General features: G+C 41.1%; 2 protein-coding genes across 5 annotated transcripts in view; one reads left to right on the top strand and one right to left on the bottom strand.

Moving 5' to 3' along the window:
• PLA2G7 (phospholipase A2 group VII) overlaps positions 1 to 10,130 on the bottom strand; it is a 34,131-nt gene extending 24,001 nt beyond the window's left edge. Inside the window, exons 1-2 of one of the 4 annotated variants that reach the window (XM_067752758.1) lie at positions 9,989 to 10,129; positions 129 to 271 (exon numbers count right to left, since the gene is read on the bottom strand). In XM_067752758.1, the coding sequence (XP_067608859.1) occupies positions 129 to 237 (109 nt within the window). In that variant the 5' untranslated portion in view covers positions 238 to 271; positions 9,989 to 10,129. Of the gene's footprint in view, positions 1 to 128; positions 272 to 9,980 lie in introns of all 4 variants that reach the window. The other 3 variants (XM_067752759.1, XM_067752760.1, XM_067752761.1) reach the window with 3 other exon arrangements.
• On the top strand, positions 9,649 to 25,544 carry ANKRD66 (ankyrin repeat domain 66). The gene is made up of 5 exons (XM_067755751.1): positions 9,649 to 9,850; positions 13,341 to 13,559; positions 21,689 to 21,865; positions 23,311 to 23,317; positions 24,512 to 25,544. The coding sequence occupies exons 3-5, from the start codon at positions 21,703 to 21,705 to the stop codon at positions 24,708 to 24,710; spliced, it is 369 nt and encodes a 122-aa protein (XP_067611852.1). The 5' UTR covers positions 9,649 to 9,850; positions 13,341 to 13,559; positions 21,689 to 21,702; the 3' UTR covers positions 24,711 to 25,544.
• The last annotated feature ends 321 nt before the right edge of the window (positions 25,545 to 25,865 follow it).

Below are 25,865 nucleotides of genomic sequence, written 5' to 3'. Positions count from 1 at the left end.
CCGGGAGAACTGAGGATCTCATCTTCATCAGAATCTTCTTAGAAGTCCACACGTGCAACTTCCCTGGGACCACTTCGAGTCTGGCAACAGGTCAGTGGCTCAAGCCCTTGAACAAATATACCTCTTACCTGATGATTCAATATAGGCAACAGGATTTAGGTCTTGCCAGTAAAAGGGATGAACCAGCGTGAGGCAGGTGCAGAGGCAGAAAAGCGCGTGCAGTTTGGGTGGCAACATCTTGGAAGCTGAGCAGCCGTTTCAGCTTAACCTTCTTCAAGGCAGATGATTAAAAGGAAAAAAAAGACATGCAACAACGAGGACTTAAATAGGCTAACCTATCAGTGAGATTAAAGGACTAGCAACATGATTCCGTGTGTTATAAAGGGAGAAGACATTTGGGAAAAAACAGCACATGCATTTTCTAGAATGGGTTTTTGGGAGGTACTAGGGTGTCAGAGTTCTTGGTCATGCTGGATTGCAGAGCCCAGAAATAACACTTTTAGGTTATAATATTAGGTTTTCGGCCACTAGTTCCCTAACTTTGTAGCAGTCTAGTGTGGTTAGAAAGAAGAGCATCAAACTATAATAATTTTATCACATGTCATAATCATAATCATATCCAAGGGCATGTCTAGCTCATAGTAAACCCTCAGTATGTTTTGGCTAACGTTTCCATCATGTTTGTAAAATAATCGTGTTGCAGCAGCTGGGTGTGTTTTTGGTGCTGATGATGTTATATTTTGGGGGATCTCTATAACCCTGCTACGCCTGAGAGCCTCCCAAAGGCAGGGGGCAGATCTTACTTGCTGTCCCAAGTGCCTAACAGGGGTCCTGGCATGCAGCTTGTGTGGGAGAAATGTCGGTAGCACTGATGAATACAACTGGACTTGTGATGATAATAAATTATATTACAGGGAGGCTCTTTGCTAACAGCAAAAACTATCTTGTATTTGTGAATCACTTTTCCCCTTGAAAATTTCTCCCCTCTTTTTGGGGTGATGGAAATGGTCCAAGCCATCACCATCTCATTCTTGAATTTTGCAATAACCTGTCACTGGTCTCCCCGAACCCTATGGTCAATTCCCAATGTAGCAGCCAGAGTGATCATGCCATTCCTCGTGCTCAAAGCCCCCAAATGGCTTCACATGACACAGAGCAGAAGCCACAGATCTTAAAGTAACATATAAGGCTCTGCAGCCTGTACTCAACAGACTCCTGAGCAGACATCCCAGCCTCTCCTGCACACTCACCCACATCCTCACTGCAACTACACGTCTTCCTTGCCATCCAGCAAACATTTCAGGCCCCGCCTTGTCCCACCTTGGGATCTGTACCTGTGTTCCTCTTCTAGGAAGGCTCTTTGCCCTGACACCCAAATAACCGGCTCCCTCACTCCTAGGTTTTTGCTTCCATGTTACCTTCTCAGTGAGGCTTTCCCTGACCAGTTTAAAATTACAATCTACCCCCCAACACATACACCAATAAGTGCCCTGTTTCCCCAACTGCTTTATTTTTCTGCATAATATTATCACCAATAGAGATTCTCTGGATTACTTGTTAATTGTTTATCTTCCTCTTCCAGAAAGTCAGTTCTGTGAGCGTAGGGAATTGGGGCTGGGTTTTTTGTTGTTGTTGTTTTTTTTCCCTGCTGTATTCCCAGGACCTACAACAGTGCCCGGCACAGAGTAGGCACCAGTAAATGCCTGCTGCATGGATAAATTCTGAATCCTGGTAGTTTCTAACACATCGGTTACTCACATAAACTGAGCCATGTTTAATGATCCATGTGGGTGTTTGTCCCACTGATACGAATGGGGTACTAACTAGCTGGCATGGTTATTCTGCAGGAAGATGCAGATCCGTGGGCACAGCAATCAGTGTTCCTGAGTAGCTATGTGCTCCCCCGAATTTCCTGGCCTCCCTGGTAGCTAGACGGGACTGATTTCCGATAAATGGGAATTTGAATGGAAGTGGCCTAGGACATTTATGAGTCAGTATGTCTCTCCATTCCTTCCTTTCCTTCATTCAACAAACTTAGAAGCCACATGTGTGTCTCCAGATGGAGGAAGTCTGGATCCTTCATCACTGAGCAGAAAAGAGCCTCTGCCAGTTTACATGGCCTTTTATGAACAAGAAATAAACCTTTGTTGTATTAACCCATTGAAATCTCCAGGTTAAGTTGTTTTCCATTATGACAGTGCAACAGGGCCGATTCTGAGTAACATCAGATCTGCAGTCATTCAGTCAATGGGTACTTACTAAGCAAATGCTACACACCCTCTGCTATGTCAACAACTGTGGTAAATACCGGAGAATTTGACATAATCCCTGCTCTAAAAGAGCTTACAATAAGGATTCAGAAACAAGACTCACATCTATAATACAAGAAGAAAGCAAATGACAGGGACATTTCCAAATTCTTAGATGATATGGTACAAATTCTCAGGGCAACAGGAATTCGGAGAGAAAGATTTCAGAGGAGACAGGGCTATAGAAAGGTCAGCTCTTATCACACAGGCTAAAAATCCAGATAGGTAGCTGGGAAAACTGTCCCTGGAGCTCTAAGCTTCTTGGTTATTTGTAGAGTGAGTCTGGCATTTCCTTATTCCATATCTATTTTTAGGGGGGTGGAGGGAATCAGAAAAAGCATGTACAGTTTAACTCCTTAGATCATTTATAATACTGGTTGACTTCATTTTATCTTATTTCACTATTATTTTCAATTTTATTATAATGTTAATACATGACTTCAAAATTCAACCATGACAATAAAGTAAATTAAAAAATGGAGCTGTCTCTGCACTAATAATCCCTTGCCAACAGATGTTTTTCCAGATGCGGTTCCATGCGTGAATACATGTACACATACACAATACAGACAAACATATATACCCATACATATAAACATACATACATATATAGTTTTAAAGTTTGTTTATAAAACGTCATACAATATATTCAACTTCCATTTTTAATTTGAAAATATATTGTAAATATCTTTTCATATGAGTACCTAGCACTATAATTTGTCTTTTTATTTAAAAATGGCACCTAGGAGTTGCTAAAAAAAAGTTTGCTCACTAAATAGATGATAATATTGCTAACATTTGAACACTTACTAAGTGCCAAGTATTTTGCACAGTTTCTGGCACATGGTCCCTTACTCAATCATCACCAAAACAATCTGTCAGGGAAGTTTAATTATCCCCATTCTATTGATGAGGAAACTGAGGCCAGAAAAGTTTAACTGACTTGTTCTAATCACAAAGCTAACAAGTGCCGGAGGTAGGGCTTAAGCCCAGATTGCCTGAATGCCAGCTTTTACCCACCACATGGCATCTTGGTATAATGTCAAATTCTGTTCACTCTAAAACCAAAATCTTCTAAAGTTAATGAACAGAACAGTTATTTTAATGATGCTAAACTGGTCGGAGCTGGATTGAGAGATGACTTAACAAAGAATTAGAAATTGTTCTCCAAAGAGATGAGACTCTGTCTCGTTGTTCTTGCCCTAATTTTTATTGGAGCAACATGCCAAGATGCTTGGAAACTTCAGAGTACTGTGTATGAATCCCAAGACATAGCTAAGTTTCCCAAATAAGCAATAGAAGAAGTTGCACTGAAGCCAGGCTGGATCCTCACAAGCCTCCACTGCTACCCCTCTGTTACAATGTCACCACTTGGATTTTCATCAAGTAACATCATCCACAGAAAGTATTTACCACTCCTGGTGCTTACAGCCCAGGCTGAATAAGGGGAGTGTCGTTCAGCCCATTGGAAGATCACGAGGGATGAAGAGGTGAAAAAGAGAACACAAAGTGAAACACATAAGGAATCAACAGTGATTTTTAGGAACCCTGCTCTAACCCCAAGAAGGCTCACTTGCCCGTAGCAACTTGGGTATTCATCACATCTTCCCTGTCAATAACCTCAGGAAGAATTAGAGACAGCCAATGGCTAGCAGGGCTTCCCCACGTCCTCCAAGCAGGACTGGAGTGCTCTGCCCTCCCCATGATTCCTACCAGACCAGTGCCAGGGCCATCACCTTTTGTCCTTATGGTGGAACCGGCAGAGTTAAGGCCAGGTGAAATGGCTCGCGCCAGTTCCCTGCCTGACCTCAGGCAGGCTGCAAGGCTCTTGCAGAACCTTTGAACACGCTGACTCCTGAGACCCATTGCAGACTTTCTGATGCAGAATCTTCAGAAGGCAGGTCCAGGCATCTATATGTTAGCTCCCTATGGGCTCTGGTATAGCCAGTACCAGGAGGCAGTGTCTGGAAATGTCTGCAATGGAACAGTAGAGTACTGTTTGCTGAGTTTTTTTCATCACCCTATATATGTGATATCTGACCTCACTCCCAGAGTAATAATTCTCCAAATAATTCAATGACTGGCTGCCTCATTCATGCATTTGCTCACGAATCCATTTACTCAATTTTAAGAGTGACTATGTGTCAGTCACTATGTTTCAGATTAAAAGATTTCAAAAATAGATGTGATTTTTGTCTTTAAAATCCCTAGCAGGGAAAGCGATTGTCGAACGGTCATAATGAGGAATAATAGCAGAATAACTGAGGCAGAAGAACAGGTAAGTGACCTGGAAGACAGAATAGTGGAATTCACTGCCATGGAACAGAATAAAGAAAAAAGAATGAAAAGAAATGAAGCCAGCCTAAGAGACCTCTGGGACAACATTAAATGCACCAACATTCGCATGATGGGGTCCCAGAAAGAGAAGTGAGAGAGGAAGGACCCAAGAAAATATTTGAAGAGATTATAGTCGAAAACTTCCCTAACATGGGAAAGAAAATAGCCACCCAAGTCCAGGAAGTGCAGAGAGTCCCAGGATAAACCCAAGGAGAAACACGCCCAGACACATGGTAATTAAATTGACAAAAATTAAAGACAAAGAAAAAATATTAAAAGCAACAGGGGAAAAACGACAAATAACATACAAGGGAACTCCCATAAGGTTAACAGCTGATTTCTCAGCAGAAACTCTACAAGCCAGAAGGGGGTGGCACGATATATTTAAAGTGATGAAGGGGAAGAACCTACAACCAAGATTACTCTACTGGGCAAGGATCTCATTCAGATTTGACAGAGAAATCAAAAGCTTTACAGACAAGCAAAAGCTACAAGAATTCAGCACCAGCAAACCAGCTCTACAACAAATGCTAAAGGAACTTCTCTAAGTGGGAAACACAAGAGAAGAAGAGGACCTACAAAAACAAACCCAAAACAATTAAGAAAGTGGGAATAGGAACATGCATATTGATAATTACCTTAAATGTGAATGGATTAAATTCTCAACCAAAAGACACAGACTGGCTGAATGGATACAAAAACAAGACCCTTATATATGCTGTCTACAAGAGACCCACTTCAGACCTAGGGACACATGCAGACTGAAAGTGAGGGGATGGAAAAATATATTCCATGCAAGTGGAAATCAAAAGAAAGCTGGAGTAGCAATACTCATATCAGATAAAATAGGCTTTAGAACAAAGAATGTTATAAGAGACAAGGAAGGACACTACATAATGATCAATGATCAGGGGATCAATTCAAGAAGAAGATGTAACAATTATAAATATATATGCACCCAACATAGAAGCACGTCAATACATAAGGCAAATGCTAATAGCTATAAAAGAGGAAATTGTCAGTAACACAACAATAGTGGGGGACTTTAACACTTCACTTACACCACTGGACAGATTATCCAGACAGAAAATTAATAAGGAAACACAAGCTTTAAATGACACAATAGACCAGATATAGTTGATATTTATAGGGCTTTCCATCCGAAAACAGCAGATTGCACTTTCTTCTCAAGTGCACATGGAACATTCTCCAGGATAGATCACATCTTGGGTCACAACTCAAGCCTCGGTAAACTTGAGAAAATTGAAATCATATCCAGCTGCTTTTCTGACCACAACGTTATGAGATTAGAAATCCATTACAGTGAAAAAAAAAACGTAAAAAACAAACACATGGAGGCTAAACAATACGTTCCTAAATAACCAAGAGATCACTGAAGAAATCAAAGAGGAAGTCAAAAAATACCTAGAGACAAATGACGATGAAAACACGATGATCCAAAACCTATGGGATGCAGCAAACCCAGTTCTAAGAGGGAAGTTTATAGCAATACAAGCCTACCTCAAGAAACAAGAAAAATCTCAGATAAACAATCTAACTTTACACCTAAAGGTTCTTTGAGAAGATAAACAAAATTGATAAACCTTTAGTCAGACTCATCAGGAAAAAGAGGGAGAGGACTCAAATCAATAAAATTAGAAATGAAAAAGAAGTTACAACAGACACATCAGGAATACAAAGCATCCTAAGAGACTACTACAAGCAACTCTATGCCAATAAAATGGACAACCTGGAAGAAATGGACAAATTCTTAGAAAGCTATAACCTTCCAAAACTGAACCAGGAAGAAATAGAATATATGAACAGACCAATCACAAGTAATGAAATTGAAACTGTGATTAAAAACCTTCTAACAAACAAAAGTCCAGGACCAGAGGGCTTCACAGGTGAATTCTGTCAAACATTAAGAGAAGAGCTAACAGCCATGTTCTCAAACTCTTCCAAAAAATTGCAGAGTCAGGAGCACTCTCAAACTTGTTGTACAAGGCCACCATCACCCTGATACCAAAACCAGACAAAGATACCACAAAAAAAGAAAATTACAGACCAATATCAGTGATGAATATAGATGCAAAAATCCTCAACAAAATACTAGCAAATGGAATCCAACAACACATTAAAATGATCATACACCATGATCAAGTGGGATTAACCCTGGGATGCAAGGATTCTTCAATATAGGCAAATCAATCAATGTGATACACCATATTAACAAACTGAAGAATGAAAGACATATGATCATCTCAATAGATGCAGAAAAAGCTTTTGACAAAATTCAACACCTGTTTATGATAAAAACTCTCCAGAAAGTGGGCACAGAGGGAACCTACCTCAACATAATAAAGACCATATAGGACAAACCCACAGCAAACATCATTCTCAATGGTGAAAAACTGAAAGGATTTCCTCTAAGATCAGGAACAAGACAAGGATGTCCACTCTCACCACTATTATTCAACATAGTTTTGGAAGTCCTAGCCACAGCAATCAGAGAAGAAAAAGAAATAAAAGGAATACAAATTGGAAAAGAACAAGTAAAACTGCCACTGTTTGCAGACGACATGATACTAAACATACAGAATCCTAAAGATGACACCAGAACACTACTAGAGCTAATCAATGAATTTGGTAAAGTAGCAGGATACAAAATTAATGCACAGAAATCTCTTGCATTCCTATACACTAACAATGAAAGATCAGAAAGAGAAATTAAGGAAACAATCCCATTCACCAATGCAACAAAAAGAATAAAATACCTAGGAATAAACCTACCTAAGGAGGTAAAAGACCTGTACTCAGAAAACTATAAGGCACTGATGAAAGAAATCAAAGATGATACAAACAGATGGAGAGATATACCATGTTCTTGGATTGGAAGAATCAGTCTTGTCAAAATGACTATACTACCCAAAGCAATCTACAGATTCAATGCAATCCCTATCAAATTACCAATGGCATTTTTTACAGAAGTAGAACAAAAAATATTAAAATTTGTATGGAGACACAAAAGACCCCGTATAGCCAAAGCAGTCTTGAGGGAAAAACGTGGAGCTGGAGAAATCAGACTCCCTGACTTCAGACTATACTACAAAGCCACAGTAATCAAGGCAATATGGTGTGGCATAAAAACAGAAATATAGATCAATGGAACAGGATAGAAAGCCAGAGATAAACCCACACACCTATGGTCAACTAATCTATGACAAAGGAAGCAAGCATATACGATGGAGAAAATACAGTCTCTTCAATAAGTGGTGCTGGGAAAACTGGATAGCTACATGCAAAAGAATGAAATTAGAACACTCCCTAACACCATACACAAAAATAAACTCAGACTGGATCAAAGACCTAAATCTAAGACCGGACACTATAAAACTCTTAGAGGAAAACATAGATAGAACACTCTTTGACATAAATGACAGCAAGATCTCTTTTGACCCACCTCCTACAGTAATGGAAATAAAAACAAAAATAAACAAATGGGACCTAATGAAACTTAAAAGCTTTTGCCCAGCAAAGGAAACTATAAACAAGACAAAAAGACAACCCTCAGAATGGGAGAAAATATCTGCAAACGAATCAATGGACAAAGGCTTAATCTCCAAAATATATAAACAGCTCATGCAGCTCAATATTAAAAAAACAAACAACTCAATCAAAAAATGGGCAGAAGTCCTAAATAGACATTTCTCCAAAGAAGACATACAGATGGCCAAGAGGCACATGAAAAGCTGCTCAACATCACTAATTATTAGAGAAATGCAAATCAAAACTACAATGAGGTATCACCTCACACCAGTTAGAATGGGCATCATCAGAAAATCTACAAAGAACAGTTGCTGGAGAGGGTGTAGAGAAAAGGGAACCCTCTTGCACTGTTGGTGGGAATGTAAATTGATACAGTCACTATGGAGAACAGCATGGAGGTTCCTTAAAAAACTCAAAATGAATTACCATATGTCCCAGCAATCCCACTACCGGGCATACACACAGAGAAAACCATAATTCAAAAAGACACATGCACCCCAGTGTTCATTGCCGCACTATTTATAATAGCCAGGTCATGGAAGCAACCTAAATGTCTATCAACCGACGAATGGACAAAGGAGATGTGGTACATGTATATACGATGGTATATTACTCAGCCATAAAAAGGAACGAAATTGGGTCATCTGTAGAGACATGGATGGACCTAGAGACTGTCACACAGAGTGAAGTAAGTCAGAAAGAGAAAAACAAATATCGTATATTAACGCATATATGTGGAATCTAGAAAAACGGTACAGATGAACTGGTTTGCAAGGCAGCAATAGAGACAGAGATGTAGAGAACAAATGTATGGACACCAAGGGGGGAAAGTGGGGGTGGGGGTGGGATGAATTGGGAGATTGGAATTGACATATATACATTAATATGTATAACAGATAAGAAGAACCTGCTGTATAAAAAATAAATAAATTAAATTAAATTAAAAAAAAAAAAAGAAGGCCATCCCCTTCCCCTTCCTATGGACCAGGCCAATACTTAATGCTCGGATCCCTGAGTTCAGTGTTAGCCCAAGATTAGGTTCCAGGCCTTTGTAACTGTCAACACTTTGAAGGGGTGCATTTCCCGGCTCCTACTCATAGACTAACCTCCTGGCTCAGCATTCTTATTGGGGTCAAAGGTAATTTGTTCAATACTGATTTGTTAACACAAATCCCTCTCGAACCTGAACACATAAGTCCCTCAAGGGCTCCCAGCCCCCTTATGAGCCCACACAGCTCTCCCTCCTCCTTCCTCCCATTTCCGCAGCCACCTCGGAAGCCAGAGGTCTGAATGAAAGCCTGACCTTTTCGTTTTTAGAGCTAGAAAGGTCTATGAGAGGCTCCAGGTGATGACGGGGAAGAGAATGTTCTCTGCTTTCTGGTTCTGTTTGGCTTTTTAAAAACAAGCCTCCCGCAGACTCAGGGTAGCGCAGCCGAGATCTTATCTGGGCTGCAGCCTGGAGCTCTGGGACATGGGGAGTAAGTGATCGGAGCAGAGAGGGACGGCTTTGTCATTCAGATCATACAGCAGCTTCTCAGAACTGGGCTCCGGAAGAAGTTTGGGAGAACTGGGCTCGAATTCCATCACCCTCCCCGCAAAGATCCCAGAGCTGTTCGGAGGGCGGCAGGGAAGGCGAGCCCAGCTCCGGCTTGGAGGTGGGTGCGGGCGGGGTGCCAGCCCTCCAACCCCCATCCTCCCCCATCCTCCCATCCCCATCCTTTCAGCCCCCAACCTCCCAACCCCCCAGCCGGCGGCAACCCCCGGCTCCCACCCGCCCCGGGGTACCTCCTCACCCGGGCACCGCGATGAGCTGCTCGCGGGAACCGGGACCGGGCGCGCCGACCCCTTCTGCTGCTTGCTCGCTGCCAGTACCGCGGGCTCTGTCGCCCGCTGTCACCGGGTCACCGTGGCCGCGGGGCGGCGGGCGAGGGGCTGCGCGCTGGCTTCGCGCTCCTTCTGCCCCGCGCCGTCCGGTCGCCCCGACTCTGACCTCCCCCGGCGCCGCAGGAGGAGGGAAGGGGTGGAGCTGAGGCCACCGTCCTCCCACCAGCAGAGGCGCTGGGACGCGGGCGAGCTCGGCGCACACAGCACCCTCCCAGGACTGGCGGTCTGCAATCTGGACCCGCGGGTTAACTTAACCCCCTTCCCCCCCGGGACCGACCCACGCGTGCAGAGAGCGGGTGCTGCGCCCCCAGTTCCTGTTCTCAGACTCTATTCCGATCAGATCTCTCCCAGTTCCATTCACCCCCCCCCATCGCGCCGACCTTGCTCGTTTCACTAAATTCCCGGTTACTCTGTTTCCATCTGCAATCCGCAATGCCTTGCGCAGTCCGCTTTCCGTTTTATAGCACACTGGAACTAGAAATTATGTGGACTATGCTCCGGCTTGGAAGGCCTGCCACTGAGTTAGTTTCATTTCTCCGTGGAAATACAGTGAAGGGCAATCAGGAAGGGCTTTTATGACTTGGGGGGAAATGGTGTGAAAAGGGGCCATCTGATAGCTCAGCTTAACCCAGTTCTTTGCGGTTTCGCTGAAATTCCTTCCTTCATTTTCCAATGCTTTCTCCTCAATCCAACTTTCTAATTTTAAAATATTCATTTAAAGCTTCAGTTAGAGACTCAGAGAAAGTAGCTTGACATTCATGGGTGGAGTTAATGTTTTATGTTTTTAACTAGTGATTTTTGGCTTTTTGGCGAGGTTGACAGGACTGTAGATGAAATTTATTTTATTTTTATTTGGAGGACTCCAGATTAAGAAGGCATGGATTATAGCTCCTTTCTCACACTTGTTAGTGATGTCACTTTGGGCAAGTTCTTTATCCTTTCTGCTTCTCAGCTTCCTCAAGGGTAAAACGGAGATAATCAAAGTACATTAGTCAGAGGCACCTTGTGAGAACGAAATGCAAATGTATGTGAAATGCTTAGGACAGAGCATACACAGTGCTGTCTAATAGTATTATCTTTAAAGAAGCAGTGACTTATTTAAACCTGACAATAGGTGAACATTTAAACTATCTCAGCCTAATGACAATTTCCTGTGCTTCCTGGGATAACCGCCTATGAAACAAATTGCCCCAGAATATTAATCTAAAAGTGTACATGATACACTACGTAAGCGGTCTCTAAGGACCTCCTCCCTTTAACCTTAAGACAGGATGAAGATTCAGAAGACACAATCAGAAAATTCATCATCACACCTAAAAAGGTGGTGGGCTTTGAAAGCAGGTCTTGAAGGCAAGTAGGAAATATTTTCTTTCTTTCTTTCCATGTCAACTCTGTGCTTCCTCCCATTGTAATCAGATTACTCTCTCTGAGGAGGTCAGACTGGTTGGCATTTAGCAGGTTAATGTCCTGAGAAGGTCCCCAGTGTAGGGTTGCCAGATTTAGCAAATGAAATACAGGACATCCAGTTAAATTTGAATTTCAGACAAATGACAAAAAGGTTTTAGTATAAGAAGGTTCCATACAATATTTGGAACCTATTTATACTCAAAATTATGTGTTGTTTATTTGAAATTCAAATTTAACTGGGCTTCCTGTAACTTTCCTGGCAACCCCAGTCCAGTGAAATGAATAAAGAATGGGCCTCACATTCCAAAGGATGGCAAGTCAACGTAGACATACAGGTTATAAGGTGGATCTGATATGGGTTTTGTTTTTGTTTTGATGTAGTGAAAAAAATAAGGTACTTGTGTTTATAAATTGATTCTTTGTTGAGCTGTTTCTTATCTCTTAATTCTTACTCCCATTTCCCATCAATATAGAAGTGCTTCTTTACTCCTTAACATGAAAAAAACTGATGACTCTGTCCTCAATCAAGATTTTGGAATAAATAGTAATAATGTGCTCCATAGTCTTTTCAAATAGTGTTTATTGAGGGCAAACTGTATGTTAGGTACCGTTTCAAGGATGACTACCCCTGGAGGCTAAGGAAATCACACCATAGCAAGTGAGCCCTTGTAGGTAAATACAAGGACTGTGGGGTTTCTGAGAAGTGAGTTATTAATTCTCCTTGGAAGGGGTGGAAGTGAAAGGCATTCTCACTGCACAGGATCCAAGGAAAAGAGGCTCCAAGCCAGATGAGCCGAGGAGGGAAGCCCCAGGGTGACGGTCTGGAAACTAACCCATCCTGATTAAAGTAATGAAGCTGGAAGAAACAATGGGATTCAATAAAACTAAAAGTATGATTGGGAACTTGGAAACCCTCGAGGCCCTTAGAAGGTAACAGAATGCAAAAGAAAAAATTAGAAGATTAAATTACTTAAATTTAAAATTAAAGACAATTAAAGTTAAAACTAGAAACTCCAAGAGGGAAAATATCCAGGAAAGACATGATGTAAGTGTGATATAATTTAAAATGGATTGATTTTGAGCTATTGGGTGGAGACACTATTAAACCTGAAACTAAAAATATATTTCTCTGAACGGACCAGAGAAGAAAGTATGATCAGAGTATTCCACTAGACGATCGAAAACAACATTCACTAGTCTAACAGTGTAAACATGCTTACTGGTTTTCAACTCTTAGAAACACCTTTTAAACAAGCCAAAGAAAAATGAACTATGATTATACAGGAGAATGTAAATATGATTGATTTTTAAAATGTAGAAGTACCTATAGGTAAGTAGGTAGAAGGAGGTACAAGTGAGGCCTACTAGGATGGAGAAAAGGTTGAGTTACTAAGGGTCTCATTTTGGAAAATGATGAGAGTCAAAAGAGATAATATCCATAGTTAGTAGAACAAAAAGTAAACGTCTGGATGCACAGTGACTTTGCAGAGCAGAGATGTAGTGGAGGGCCTGAGTAGAGAGATGTAACTCTATTAGGAGGGTTAGAGAAGAGAAAAGATAGGACCAGGATGGTTGTGAGCTAAATGCTCACTCTCCTAGTAGAAATTAGATAGACAGTGCTTAGGATGATATACCAAGAAATAATAATATAGCATACTATTTGGGGAACATGGCGATCACCAGATATCTAAAAAGGAAAATCATTAAGGGTGATTACCTTTGGGGAATTGGGCTGGGGTTGGGGTGAGTTGAGGTGGGAGACTCTGGCTTCTCTCTTTTAGCACCTCAGTACTATTTAACTATTTGGGATATGGGCATGATTACATTGATTCAATATTTAAAATTTTTGAATAGGAACTTGTGAAAAGGAAGGCTTCACCAAGACAGAGGCTTTCAAGAATGAGTAGGAGTTCATCTAGAAGGAAGAGGAAGGCATCCCATAGAATGTGGGACTGCATGAGCCAAGGCACCGGAGCCTAGAAGTGGAGGATACACCTTGGTGATGTCCAGTCCTCTACTGTGACAAGGGCATCAGGTGTATAGACAGGCTGGAGCAGAAGGTAAGGTGAAAAGGTGAGCTGGAACTACTAAAAGAGTCTTCTCAGTAATGCAATGGAGTTCGGACTGTAAGCTCCTTAAGGATAGGAACCATGGCATTTTTATTCCCCTGTGTCCAATACAGAGCCTGGCCCACAGTAGTTGCCCAATAGATGTTTTCTGAATGAATAAGAAATATTTGGGGGCAATGAGGAACCATCAGAGTTTTTAAGCAGAGCAGTAGCTTTACTTATTTTTAGAAGATGGCTTTGAACTGAAAAAAGATAAGTTGAGATTGGAGAAACCAAAAGCAGGGGATGAATTAGGAGACTATTATGTGAAAGCTGATATAAAACAGGATAGTGACAGTGGGGACTGAGACTGGAAGATCTCCTTGAGAGATATGAACAAGGCAGAAATGGCCATGAGGGATAAAGCAGAGGGATGAGTCCAAAATGGCCGTGAGATTTCCAGCTGGATGATGGAGCCATTGATTGACACAGGAAATTAGGGAAAAGGAACAGGTTGTAGAAGTGGGATCATGAACACCATTCTGTGCATATCGAGTTTGAAAGACCCAAGGATGATGTTTATAAATTGTGGGTCTTGAACCACTGATGGTTTATGAAATCTACTTGGTGAGTGGGTACAAATATTTTTTAATGAAATGGAACATGACAACTTTTAAAGTGCATCACATGTGGCAAAGTTGAGTGCTGTTTCATCGAATTTGGTTTCCATAGCATATATATGTAACTGACATAAAACCTCTTTTCTGCAGTATGTCAAAAAAATAGTTTGAGACCCTTTGCCCTTGGGTACCAAGTGGTGTGTGAAGTCAACTTATCCCTGCTCGAGAGAGCCACTGTGCACATTTTCCAGCTCTCTCTGCAGTGACTTCATGTGGGTGGCTTGAATTCAGCAAATACTCCAAAATGTGATTTTTCTCCCCTCTAGTGAGCCAGCACACTGAGTGGTTAGTTATACAGGTCTGAGCCTCAATATAGAGACCTGGGCAGAAGTCATTTATTTAGAGATAAAAATACTGAGAGTGCATGGAATTGATATGGAGTGTTTTTAGACAGGGTAGTGGTAGAAAAAATTCTAAAGAACAGTCGCATTCATGGAAGGTATGAGGAAGAGGAGGTCGTGAATGAAATTGTGAGGTTGGTCAAAGTGAGGATAGAAAATGGGAGAGAGGAGCTTTACGGAAGTCAAGAGAGAAAGGAGTTTAAAAGATATGATCGACACTGTTGATTAAATAGAATTGACTAAAGCAAGGGCTGTGGGATTTCCCAATCAGGAAGGCATCGGTGACACCTAAGACCAGTTTGAGTATAACAGAGGGGTTAAGGCAGGGAGTCAGTGAGGAATAAAGGGTACAAAGACAATATGTGTCGACTACTTTTAAGACATTTTATGGAAAAGAAAAGACATGTGGCTATAGTTTGAGTGAAAGAAAGCACGAGGAGAGTGAAAACCTGGGGAATGGCAATGAGAACTGCCTGAGGATGTTTGAATCTTTCTGGGCCCCATGGTGGCTGGAATCCACTCCTTAGTCATGGATTCAGTCTGTCTGGTGATGTGCTTTCCCTGGCGATGTTTGCCAGTCCAGGAACTAAACAACAGAAGAGGGCTATCTGGGCTTGGAAACTGGGAGAGCAGACTGGCCAGAGGCAGTGAAAAATGAGGGAATTGTTGTTAATGGAAAAAGAATTTTTAGATGGAAATCCAAACAAAATAAAGGAGAAAAATATAGAATACGAGGGTTCCGCCATAACCCCAACCTCATTAGGTAATTATTTAACAACTTAGTACATGTCTTCCAGATATTTTTCCAGAGGTAAATGTGGTAATTAAGAGGGCTGAGTCAGACAGACCTGGGCTCAAATCCAGTTCTACCTTTACTAGCTCTAAGGCCCTGGGCAATTTACACAGACTTTAAACCCCTCAGTTTCCTAAGCTGTGAAATAGAAATAATAATATCATCTATATCACGAGGGCTCAGTGAGTATTAAAAGAGATAATGCATGTAAATTGCCTAGAACAGTATTTGGCAAGCAGAACGAGCACCTGATATATAGATATGTACCTGTATATCTATACATCAATACACACATATGTATATATACACATACACCTATGGGAAAGAGATTTCATGTCCATATTACTATACGACACACATATATACTCACACAGCTATGGGAAAGAGACTTCATATCTATATGACTATACATATACGTAACATGAATAACCAGGAAGAACTGAAAAATATTGGTGATTTGAGTGGGTTGGAGGAAACTACCCTGAGTCAGCGTGATGGAAGTCGGGTAGAAGGTCATGATCGAGAATGGAATCTGAAACACAAGACCTCAGAGGTGAAGCACTTCCAGAGGACGGCAGGTCCCAGATGGCCATGCCTCTAAGTTTCAAAAGTGGAGAAGGGATGAAGAATCTTTTATTCAGTATTTTAGCCAATTCCAAAAGTCATCACCCAATGCCAGGCTTAGGCTTCATTCCTCCTTGGCAGGCCTTAATGCCTTCTGTAGACTTGGTTTACTTATGACTTGGAACTGTGGCTGTCACAAGCGGCTTGTTTGTATTCATTCAGTAATTGGACTCTAAGATCTGGCTTGCCAAACCAGTCTCCAGGACATTTTTCTTTGCCTGAGTCATTGATAGCACTGCTACTAACCCCAATCAAGATGTAGGAGGCTTTGTGCGAAGTCCAAGGCACCTGGTGGCACTGTGATTCACAGTTACCTGGCTCCTTTATTCGGTTGCCAAGTTATTTGATTCTACACTCACAGTGTCATCCATATCTTCCTTCCCAGTCCTACTGTTACCACAGCTAATCAAGGTCCTTAAAAGCTCTGCCCTTGACAATTACAAAATGTTTCTTTTGTTTGTGTGAGTTCTAAGTGCTCATTCAACTAATCTAACTACAAAGTATATTCTTTTAAGCTTTTCCCCATATAAACAAGCACATACATATAAACTAAATTATTGGTCACTTTTGTAATATTCTATTTTTTTTTGAATTTTTGAACTTTATTTTATTTTTTTTTACAGCAGGTTCTTATTAATCATCAATTTTATGCACATCAGTGTATACATGTCGTGTCAATCCCAATCTCCCAATTCATCACACCCCACCCCCACCCCCTGCTGCTCTCCCCCCTTGGTGTCCATACATTTGTTCTCTACATCTGTGTCTCAATTTCTGCCCTGCAAACTGGTTCATCTGTACCATCCTTCTAGGTTCCACATATATACATTAATATACGATATTTGTTTTTCTCTTTCTGACTTACTTCACTCTGTATGACAGTCTCTAGATCCTTCCACGTCTCAACAAGTGACCCAATTTCATTCCTTTTTATGGCTGAGTAATATTCCATTGTATATATATACCACATCTTCTTTATCCATTCATCTGTCGATGGGCATTTAGGTTGCTTCCATGACCTGACTATTGTAAATAGTGCTGCAATGAACATTGGGGTGCATGTGTCTTTTTGAATTATGGTTTTCTACGGGTATATGCCCAGTAGTGGGATTGCTGGACCATATGGTAATTCTATTTTTAGATTTTTGAGGAACCTCCATACTGTTTTCCATAGTGGCTGTATCAATTTACATTCCCACCAACAGTGCAAGAGGGTTCCTTTTTCTCCACACCCTCTCCAGCATTTTTTGTTTGTAGATTTTCTGATGATGCCCATTCTAACTGGTGTGAGGTGATACCTCACTGTAGTTTTGATTTGCATTTCTCTAAAAATTAGCAATGTTGAGCACCTTTTCATGTGCCTCTTGGCCATCTGTAGGTCCTCTTTGGAGAAATGTCTATTTAGGTCTGCCCATTTTTTAATTGGGTTGTTTGTTTTTTTAATATGGAGCTGCATGAGCTGTTTATATATTTTGGAGATTAAGCCTTTGTCCATTGATTCGTTTGCAAATATTTTCTCCCATTCTGAGGGTTGTCTTTTCATCTTGTTAATGGTTTCCTTTCCTGTGCAAAAGCTTTTAAGTTTCATTAGGTCCCATGTTTTTATTTTTGTTTTTATTTCCATTACTGTAGGAGGTGGATCAAAAGAGATCTTGCTGTGATTTATGTCAAAGAGCGTTCTTCCTGTTTTCCTCTAAGAGCTTTATAGTGTCCGATCTTACATTTAGGTCTCTAATCCATTATGAGTTTATTTTTGTGTATGGTGTTAGGGAGTGTTCTAATTTCATTCTTTTGCATGTAGCTATCCAGTTTTCCCAGCACCACTTATGAAGAGACTGTCTTTTCTCCATTATATATCCTTGCCTCCTTTGTCATAGATTAGTTGACCATATGTGCGTGGGTTTATCTCTGGGCTTTCCATCTTGTTCCATTGATCTATATTTCTGTTTTTGTGCCATACCATATTGTCTTGATTACTGTAGCTTTGTAGTATAGTCTGAAGTCAGGGAGTCTGATTCCTCCAGTGCTGCTTTTTCCCCTCAAGACTGCTTTGGCTATATGGGGTCTTTTGTGTCTCCATACAAATTTTAAGATTTTTTGTTCTACTTCTGTAAAAAATGCCATTGGTAATTTGATAGGGATTGCATTGAATCTATAGATTGCTTTGGGTAGTATAGTCATTTTCACAATATTGATTCTCCCAATCCAAGAACATGGTATATCTCTCCTTCTGTTGGTATCATCTTTAATTTCTTTCATCAGTGTCTTATAGTTTTCTGCATACAGGTCTTTTGTCTCCTTAGGTAGGTTTATTCCTAGGTATTTTATTCTTTTTGTTGCAATGGTAAATGGGAGTGTTTCCTTAATTACTCTTTCAGATTTTTCATTATTAGTGTATAGGAATGTAAGAGATTTCTGTGCATTAATTTTGTATCCTGAAACTTTACCAGATTCATTGATTAGCTCTAGTAGTTTTCTGGTGGCATCTTTAGGATTCTCTATGTATAGTCTCATGTCATCTGCAAACAGTGACAGTTTTACCTGTTCTTTTCCAATTTGTATTCCTTTTATTTCTTTTTCTCCTCTGATTGCCGTGGCTAGGACTTCCAAAACTGTGTTGAATAATAGTGGTGAGAGTGGACATCCTTGTCTTGTTCCTGATCTTAGAGGAAATGCTTTCAGTTTTTCACCATTAAGAATGATGTTTGCTGTGGGTTTGTCCTATATGGCCTTTATTAGGCTGAGGTAGGTTCCCTCTATGCCCACTTTCTGGAGAGTTTCTATCATAAATTGGTGTTGAATTTTGTCAAAAGCTTTTTCTGCATCTACTGAGATGATCATATGGTTTTTCTTCTTCAGTTTGTTAATCTGGTGTATCACATTGATTGATTTGCGTTTATTGAGGAATCTTTGCATCCTTGGGTTAAATCCTACTTGATCATGGTGTATGATCCTTTTAATGTGTTCTTGGATTCTGTTTGCTAGTATTTTGTTGAGGATTTTTGCATCTATATTCATCACTGATATTGGTCTGTAACTTTATTTTTTTTACAGTATCTTTGTCTGGTTTTGGTATCAGGGTGATGGTGGCCTCATAGAATGTGTTTGGGAGTGTTCCTTCCTCTGCAATTTTTTGGAAGAGTTTGAGAAGGATGGGTGTTAGCTCTTATCTAAATGTTTGATAGAATTCACCTGTGAAGCCCTCTGGTCCTGGACTTTTGTTTGTTGGAAGATTTTTAATCACAGTTTCAATTTCATTACTTGTGATTGGTCTGTTCATATATTCTATTTCTTCCTGGTTCAGTTTTGGAAGGTTATAGCTTTCTAAGAATTTGTCCATTTCTTCCAGGTTGTCCATTTTATTGGCATAGAGTTGCTTGTAGTAGTCTCTTAGGATGCTTTGTATTCCTGATGTGTCTGTTGTAACTTCTTTTTCATTTCTAATTTTATTGATTTGAACCCTCTCCCTCTTTTTCTTGATGAGTCTGGCTAATGGTTTATCAATTTTGTTTATCTTCTCAAAGAACCAGCTTTTAGTTTTATTGATCTTTGCTATTGTTTTCTTTGTTTCTATTTCACTTATTTCTGCTCTAATCTTTATGATTTCTTTCCTGCTGCTAACTTTGGGTTTTGTTTGTTCTTCTTTCTCTAGTTCCTTTAGGTGTAAGGTTAGATTGTTTATTTGATATTTTTCTTGTTTCTTGAGGTAGGTTTGTATAACTATAAACTTCCCTCTTAGAACTGCTTTTGCTGCATCCCATAGGTTTTGGATTGTCGTGTTTTCATTGTCATTTGTCTCTAGGTATTTGTTGATTTCCTCTTTGATTTCTTCAGTGATCTCTTGGTTATTTAGGAACGTATTGTTTAGCCTCCACGTGTTTGTGTTTTTTATGTTTCTTTCCTTGTAATTCATTTCTAATCTCATAGCATTGTGGTCAGAAAACATGCTTGATATGATTTCAATTTTCTTAAATTTACTGAGGCTTGATTTGTGACCCAAGATGTGATCTATCCTGGAGAATGCTCCATCCGCACTTGAAAAGAAAGTGTAATCTGCTGTGTTTGGATGGAATGTCCTATAAATATCAATTAAATCTATCTGGTCTATTGTGTCATTTAAAGCTGTGTTTCCTTATTAATTTTCTGTTTGCATGATCTGTCCATTGGTGTAAGTGAGGTGTTAAAGTTCCCCACTATCATTGTGTTACTGTCAATTTCCTTTTTTATAGCTGTTAGCATTTGCCTTATGGATTGAGGTGCTCCTATGCTGGGTATATATATATATATATATATATATATATATATTTTTTTTTTTTTTTTTTTTTTTTGGTACACGGGCCTCTCACTGTTGTGGCCTGTCTTCGCGTACCACAGGAAAAAAAACACACTTTTACGAAGTCATGTAATCAGGGGTCAGAATTTAATATAAATAATTCTTACTGCTTTAATTTCTTTACTAAAATTAGCCTTAAAACAAAAAGAAAAACTCTGTGTGTGTGGTGGTGAAGAATACCTTGACTGCTAGGTGTTTGGTGTCATTGCCTCGCTTTACGCTAAGGCACCAGTGGTTTTCTACATCTTTGTTTTTGAACCATCAGACCAATTATCAGCACAGGGAACAGGACCAATCACATTTTTTTTTTTTGCCATACGCGGGCCTCTCACTGTTGTGGCCCCTCCCGTTGCAGAGCACAGGCTCCGGACGTGCAGGCCCAGCGGCCATGGCTCACAGGCCCAGCCGCTCTGCAGCACGTGGGATCCTCCCTGATCGGGGCACGAACCTGTGTCCCCTGCATCAGCAGGCGGACTGTCAACCACTGTGCCACCAGGGAAACCCCCACATTTTAATATTATAATGAAAATAGCTTTGACCTCATAGATCCCTCAAAAGGGTCCAGGGAATTCTAAATGTCTATAAACTGTAGTTTGAGAACTGTTGGCTTGTGTCTTAATGTTGTAAACAATTTTTAGCCATTTTATTTGTATGTTTTCATCTTGTCCATCTCCTGAATTGGTGTAGCGATAATATTTAATTTCCATGGGGCACCTGCTCTGTATCCAGTATAAACTGCTCACATGGACTGTCCTTGTATTCTCAAAAGACCCTGGCTAATTATACCCATTCTTTTTTTTTTTTTTTTTTTTTTTTTGCCGTACGCGGGCCTCTCACTGTTGTGGCCTCTCCCGTTGCGGAGCACAGGCTCCAGACGCGCAGGCTCAGTGACCATGGCTCACGGGCCCAGCCGCTCCGCGGCATGCGGTATCTTCCCGGACCGGGGCATGAACCTGTGTCCCCTGCATGGGCAGGCGGACTCTCAACCACTGCGCCACCAGGGAAGCCCATTATACCCATTCTTTAGATGAGAAAGGTAAGGCACAGAATTACTGAGAGTCACACTGCTAGCACTTTTGAGTAGGAGTGGGAAGTAGTACTGGGAAGCGGTTTGAGGCCAATTAGCCAATGTCAGCCCATGAGCTTAGCGTATAATCCTATAGGCAGAAAGGAACCATTGATAGTTTTTGGATAGGGGATTGGCAAGCACTAACCACAGTAGCTAAGATCCAAATACACACTCAGCAGGGCATACACATGAAGCAACCCTGGATGCAAAGGTATGAGGTAAGACAGAAAGTAAACCATCAGGAACCCTATGGCACCACTCCCTAGGAATAAAGTATTGCAGAGAATTTCCTAAGTGGCATGCTTTTCCCACAGTTGTTTTTTTGGTCATGGAATTGACCAAACTGTCCGACATGACAAAACTCCACCAAGCTGTAGCTGCTGGGGACTACAATTCAGTGAAAAAGATTTTGAAGAAAAGTTTCTGTGGCCCAGACTGCAAGGAAGTGGACTGGAACGACCGAACCCCACTTCCCTGGGCTGCGATCAAGGGTGAGTAGGCAATGCCTATGCAGATCCATCCCTTCGAGACCACTGTTCATGAGGTTCCCCGTTGGTAGTCGGTGTGGGGTAGTAGAAAGGACATTTCTTGGGAGTCAGATGAATGAATGGGGGCCATTACAATCCTAGCACCTCCACTTATTAGTTGTAGCACCTTAGGCAGGTTATTTAACATCTCCAGGCCTTAGTCTATCCATCTGTATGATGAGAGCAGTAATGCTGCCTTGGAATCTCGTGGTGAGGATTCAGTAAGATAGCGAATGTGCGCTGCCTAGCAAGTAGTGACTCTCAGTTAATGTTAGCCTTCTGCCCTCTTGAGGGCAGAATGGGAACTTTGTCCTGTTTATGGCTGGGACACGCCAAACAAGGCTCAGTTATAGAACTGGAGGAGGATCGCGGCAAAAACTCAGCCAAAGGGCTTGTCAAGACCTTCAGCCATAGAACACCACTGAAGAATGTTAGGGAAGTATTACAGTCAACTTTGCTTTTTAAAAATCTGTTTTGACTCCCGTATGGCGAATGGGTTGGTGGGAAGCAAGCCTGGCTGCAGAGAAATCAGTTGGGAGAATTTTCCAGTACAAAGCGATGGGAGCTATGCTAAAGCACCTGTCAGTGAACATTTGCTATACGCTGGGCTGTGTACGTTACGCCTGTGATTCTTTTTTTTTTTTTTTTTTTTTTTTTTTGCAGTACGCGGGCCTCTCCCGCTGCAGAGCACAGGCTCCGGACGCGCAGGCTTAGCGGCCATGGCCCACGGGCCCACCCGCTCCGCGGAACGTGGGATCTTCCCGCACCGGGGCACGAACCCGCGTCCCCTGCATCGGTAGGTGGACTCTCAACCACTGCGCCACCAGGGAAGCCCCGCCTGTGATTCTTTTGTGCTTCACAAGAACTCAGTAAGGTAAGTGAATATATCCTTAATTGGCAAATGAGGAAACTGAACCTCGGATGTTTGTGTCTCATCTGGGATGCCATGGTTAGCAAGCGGTATTTATTGTCAGGTATAAACCCACATCTCTCTGACGAGAAAACCTGTGCTCTTAATCTGTGCTAGCTTTCATGTAAGTGGGACTTGATGTATTTTTTATTGAGATGTCATTGACATACAACATAGTATCAGTTTTAGGTATATAGCATAATGATTCAATTTTTGTATACATTGTGAAATACCACAGTAAGTCTAGTTAACATCTGCCACCATACATAGTTACAAATTGTTTTCCTTGTGATAACTGTTAAGATCTACTCTCCTAGCAACTTTCAAATATGCAATACAGTATTATTAGCAATAGTCACCATGCTGTACGTTACATTCTCATGACATTTATTTTATAACTAGAAGTTTGTACCTTTTGTACCTTCACCCATCTTGCGCCCACCCACAGCAGCCACGAATCTGTTCTCTGTATCTATGAGCTCCGTTTTTTTGTTTTCAGATTCTAGGTATAGTGAGATCCTATGATATTCGTCTTTCTCTGTCTGACTTATTTCACTTAGGATAATGCCCTCAAAGTGCGTCCACGTCGTTGCCAAGTAGTTGGTTTTGCAGTCGGCATGGAGATTGCCGAAAGCAGAGTGAGCCTTAGGGGTGTTAGCACAGGTCAGGGTAGAGTGACTTGGAAGAAAAAGCAAGATTTCTGGGCAGGGTCTGCAAGAATGGACAGGAGAGGAGGAGAGAACTGGTTTACATAAATAACACTAACACGAGATAGAAAGTGACAAGGTCAAAAGAGCAGGTCAGAGGAGGGAGGCTTTGTGGTCTGAATACGGAGAGGTCACTTGCAGCTTGTTGGGGGCACAAAGGCTGAGCGACAAGCAGGTTTGCCGTCCTCTGAATGAATTGTGCTTTTTATCATGCTTTGCGCTTACAATACTGTTTGCCCTGCCTGTATGATCATTTATCCTCTCAAATTTCATTTGTCCTCATAGTGGCTCAAACCTTATCTCCGTGAATGGGCTTTCACCAGTGTCCTTAAGCAAGTCACATACTCACCTTTGGCCTCATATACAAAACAGTGTTTTTGTATGCTTCCCATCGTCCGTGTGTGTATGATGATCGATTCATCTATTTCTCCATCTATCACCTGTTCTAAGATTCTGTAGCTATCATCTAACTATTCTTTACATAAATCCATCTATACATACAATACGTACATGATTATAATTTTTATTTTCTTCCCTACCTGTTTCTGTACTATAAATTTTTCTACAATGAACAGACATAGCTTTTACAATTAGGAAAAAATGCAATTAAAAAATAAATGAAGGAAAACAGCCTCCCCATAATACGCAGGTTGCTCTGTTGATGTGAGCACTTTAAAAATGAGTAGGGGGGCTTAGTGGTGCAGCCACTGTCATTAAAACTGACAAGCACTTCAAACTAAGTGCTTGTCTTTGATTCTATGGACATCCCACCCGGGCACCCTGTTTTTCTCCACCTCCGAGTAGTTTCTTTAGTGTCTGAGACCTCCCTAAGTGTACACTTGGAAATGCTTGAACTTGGCCGCCTTTCTCCTCGACTGGATGGCAGAGGTGCCCAGGCCTCATGCAGAGGGCAGAGGAGACGCCCCTCTGCAGGCCGGGCAGGCTGTTCAGTCCACGGGCATTGGGGGTTGAGAGCTGGTTCCCCTCTCCTAGGGCTGAGCCCCAGTGCCGGGACCACCGCCAGGCCACCAAGCAGAAGGGGCTGCAGCTTGATCAGCGGGATGAAGACTGGGATGCCAAGAAGAGGGAGTTGGAGCTGTCTCTTCCTTCCTCAAAGCAAAACACTAATAAGAAAAAGAATAAGACTCGAGGCCCCACCAGGCTCAGCAATACCAAGGACAGGAGAGTGTGAGAAGGCTGGCATCCCAGGAACTGGAGCTGGGCTTTCTGGCAGGAGACTTTCCTTGGCACCAGACTAGGTGTTGTTTGGTGTGTGTTGTCCTGACATGATTTTACTCCTAGATCATTAATTACCCACATGGCTTCTACCGATAGCTCCTGACTTGTTGTTCAGTCTGGAAGTCTGGCCTGGGGACTCTCTACATGGGCTGTCTCCTCCTTGCCCATACCTGCTGTCCCTAAGTACTACCAAGAGGGGACAAACGTCAGCTGTTTGCATTTTTGTCACCAGTGATTTGCACTGTCAGCATCTCCTGAACCCCTATATGCAATTATAGCATTTCAGGGGCAAAGAAAAATCTTCTCCTAAGGAAACTTGGTTGTTTCGATGAAAAAAAAAAGTATTGTAACAACAAAACCTCAGAAATTTCCAACATTCTCAGGTCAGTTAATCTATGAAAAAGAAATTATTTGTTGTCACATAGACCAAGCAAAGAGGTGAAGAGATGTAGCTCTGAGTTTCCAGCTATTTTTCTTTTTTTTTTGCTTGGGGTAGAAGCCCACAGTCTCAGCAGGGCCATTTTTACCAATGATCCTTTCTACACAGGAGAAACAATTTGGACAATAGACTAGCTCAGTGAGAAATAAAAACCTTAATTTTATTCCACTTAATAATGAGAGCTAGCATAAAATAATGGAACATGTAATTACAACTCTACTTGGTCAACTGTATATTTTAGGAAATCTAAAAACAGATCAGATATTTCCAATGAAAATATTGTATCCAAATTGAGATATGCTACAAACATAAAATGCATATCATATTTTGAAGACTTAGGACAAAAATGTAAAATAGCTCGTTAATAATATTGATTACATATTGAAATGATAATATTTTAGATATTGGGTTAAATAAAATATATTACTAACATGAATTCTACCTTTTTCCTTTCAGTTTTTTAAAAAAATGTGGCTAGTAGAGTTTTTAAAATTATATAGGTGACTTGCTTTTTTCCCCCATCAGACAGCACTACAGTAGAAACCAGACAATAGTTAGAGCCTCTACCAGGCAGCTGGCCTAGTGTACTTGAAGTGGCACTTTCTAGGCTTCCTAATTTTTCTGCCTAAATCAATGTGTTTAGGCGCCAAACATCATCTTAGTTACACA

The sequence above is a fragment of the Pseudorca crassidens genome, chromosome 10, assembly GCF_039906515.1.
Source record: "Pseudorca crassidens isolate mPseCra1 chromosome 10, mPseCra1.hap1, whole genome shotgun sequence".
NCBI lineage: Eukaryota > Metazoa > Chordata > Mammalia > Artiodactyla > Delphinidae > Pseudorca > Pseudorca crassidens.
The sequence above is the reverse complement of the archived record's forward strand: the minus strand, read 5'-3'. Positions and strand labels throughout refer to the sequence as shown.